This window comes from Petaurus breviceps, unplaced genomic scaffold, assembly GCF_028583685.1.
Source record: "Petaurus breviceps papuanus isolate PSGF00001 unplaced genomic scaffold, PetGlider_PUasm1.0 207, whole genome shotgun sequence".
In the NCBI taxonomy this organism is placed as follows: Eukaryota; Metazoa; Chordata; class Mammalia; order Diprotodontia; family Petauridae; genus Petaurus; species Petaurus breviceps.
In genome coordinates, this window is record NW_027185850.1 from 5,303,244 (window position 1) to 5,304,045 (window position 802).

Sequence of the window (802 nt, forward strand, 5' to 3'; positions counted from 1 at the left end):
GGTCCCGCTCTCCTCCCCGCCTCCGTCGAGCTCTCGCGAGAGCAGCGGAGCAGGGCAAGATGGCCGTGGGCCGCCGCGGCCTGTGAGCCGAGCGGCGGGAGGCGAGGTTCGAGCTCCCCCCAGCGAGCCCAGGACGGGCTGCGGCGGCGGGACATGCGTGCGGGCCGGGCCCGGGGCCGCCGCGGGAGTGGATGCTGCGTCCCGCTGCCGCCCCGGCTGCTCTGAGCGCCCCCCGGAGTCCGCGGAGCCCGAGGCCGAGGCCGAGGCGGCGGCGGCGGCGGCGGCGGCGGCGGCGATGACCGGCGAGAAGATCCGCTCCCTGCGGAGGGACCCGAAGCCCTGCGGCAAGGAGGACGGCGACCTGCTGGAGCCGGGCGACGACGAGGCGGCCGCCGCCCCCGGGCCCTTCACGGCGGCGCGCGGGGCCGGGCCCGGAGGCGGCGGGGGCAAGGCCGGCCGGCAGGGGCCCCGCGGCGGCCACCCCCCGCACCCCGCGGCCCCGCAGCCCCGGCTGCCGCACAAGCCGCCGCCGCCCCCGGCCGGCCCCGGCTGCTGCTCGGTCTCCTCCGCGGCGGGCGCCGCCGCCTCCGAGTCCGGCCGGGGCCCCTCGCTCTACCCCGTGCACGAGTGCGTGTTCAAGGGCGACGTGAGGCGGCTCTCGTCCCTCATCCGGACGCACCACATCGGCCAGAAGGACCTTCACGGTGAGCGGGGGCGCCGCTGCGCGACCCCTCCTCCGGGGACCCTCCGCAGACACCCCTCCTTGGGGGACCCCCGCAGACACCCCCCCTCTCCTCCGGGG

The 802-nt window shown here is 80.2% G+C and overlaps 1 protein-coding gene across 1 annotated transcript in view; it reads left to right on the top strand.

The window, feature by feature from the left end:
* The first annotated feature begins 280 nt into the window (after positions 1-280).
* Positions 281-802, top strand: part of LOC138164864 (ankyrin repeat domain-containing protein 13C-like) — a 76,538-nt gene continuing 76,016 nt past the window's right edge. Inside the window, exon 1 of the mRNA XM_069092786.1 lies at positions 281-704. Within this exon, the coding sequence (XP_068948887.1) occupies positions 296-704 (409 nt within the window). The 5' untranslated portion in view covers positions 281-295. The remainder of the gene's footprint in view (positions 705-802) is intronic.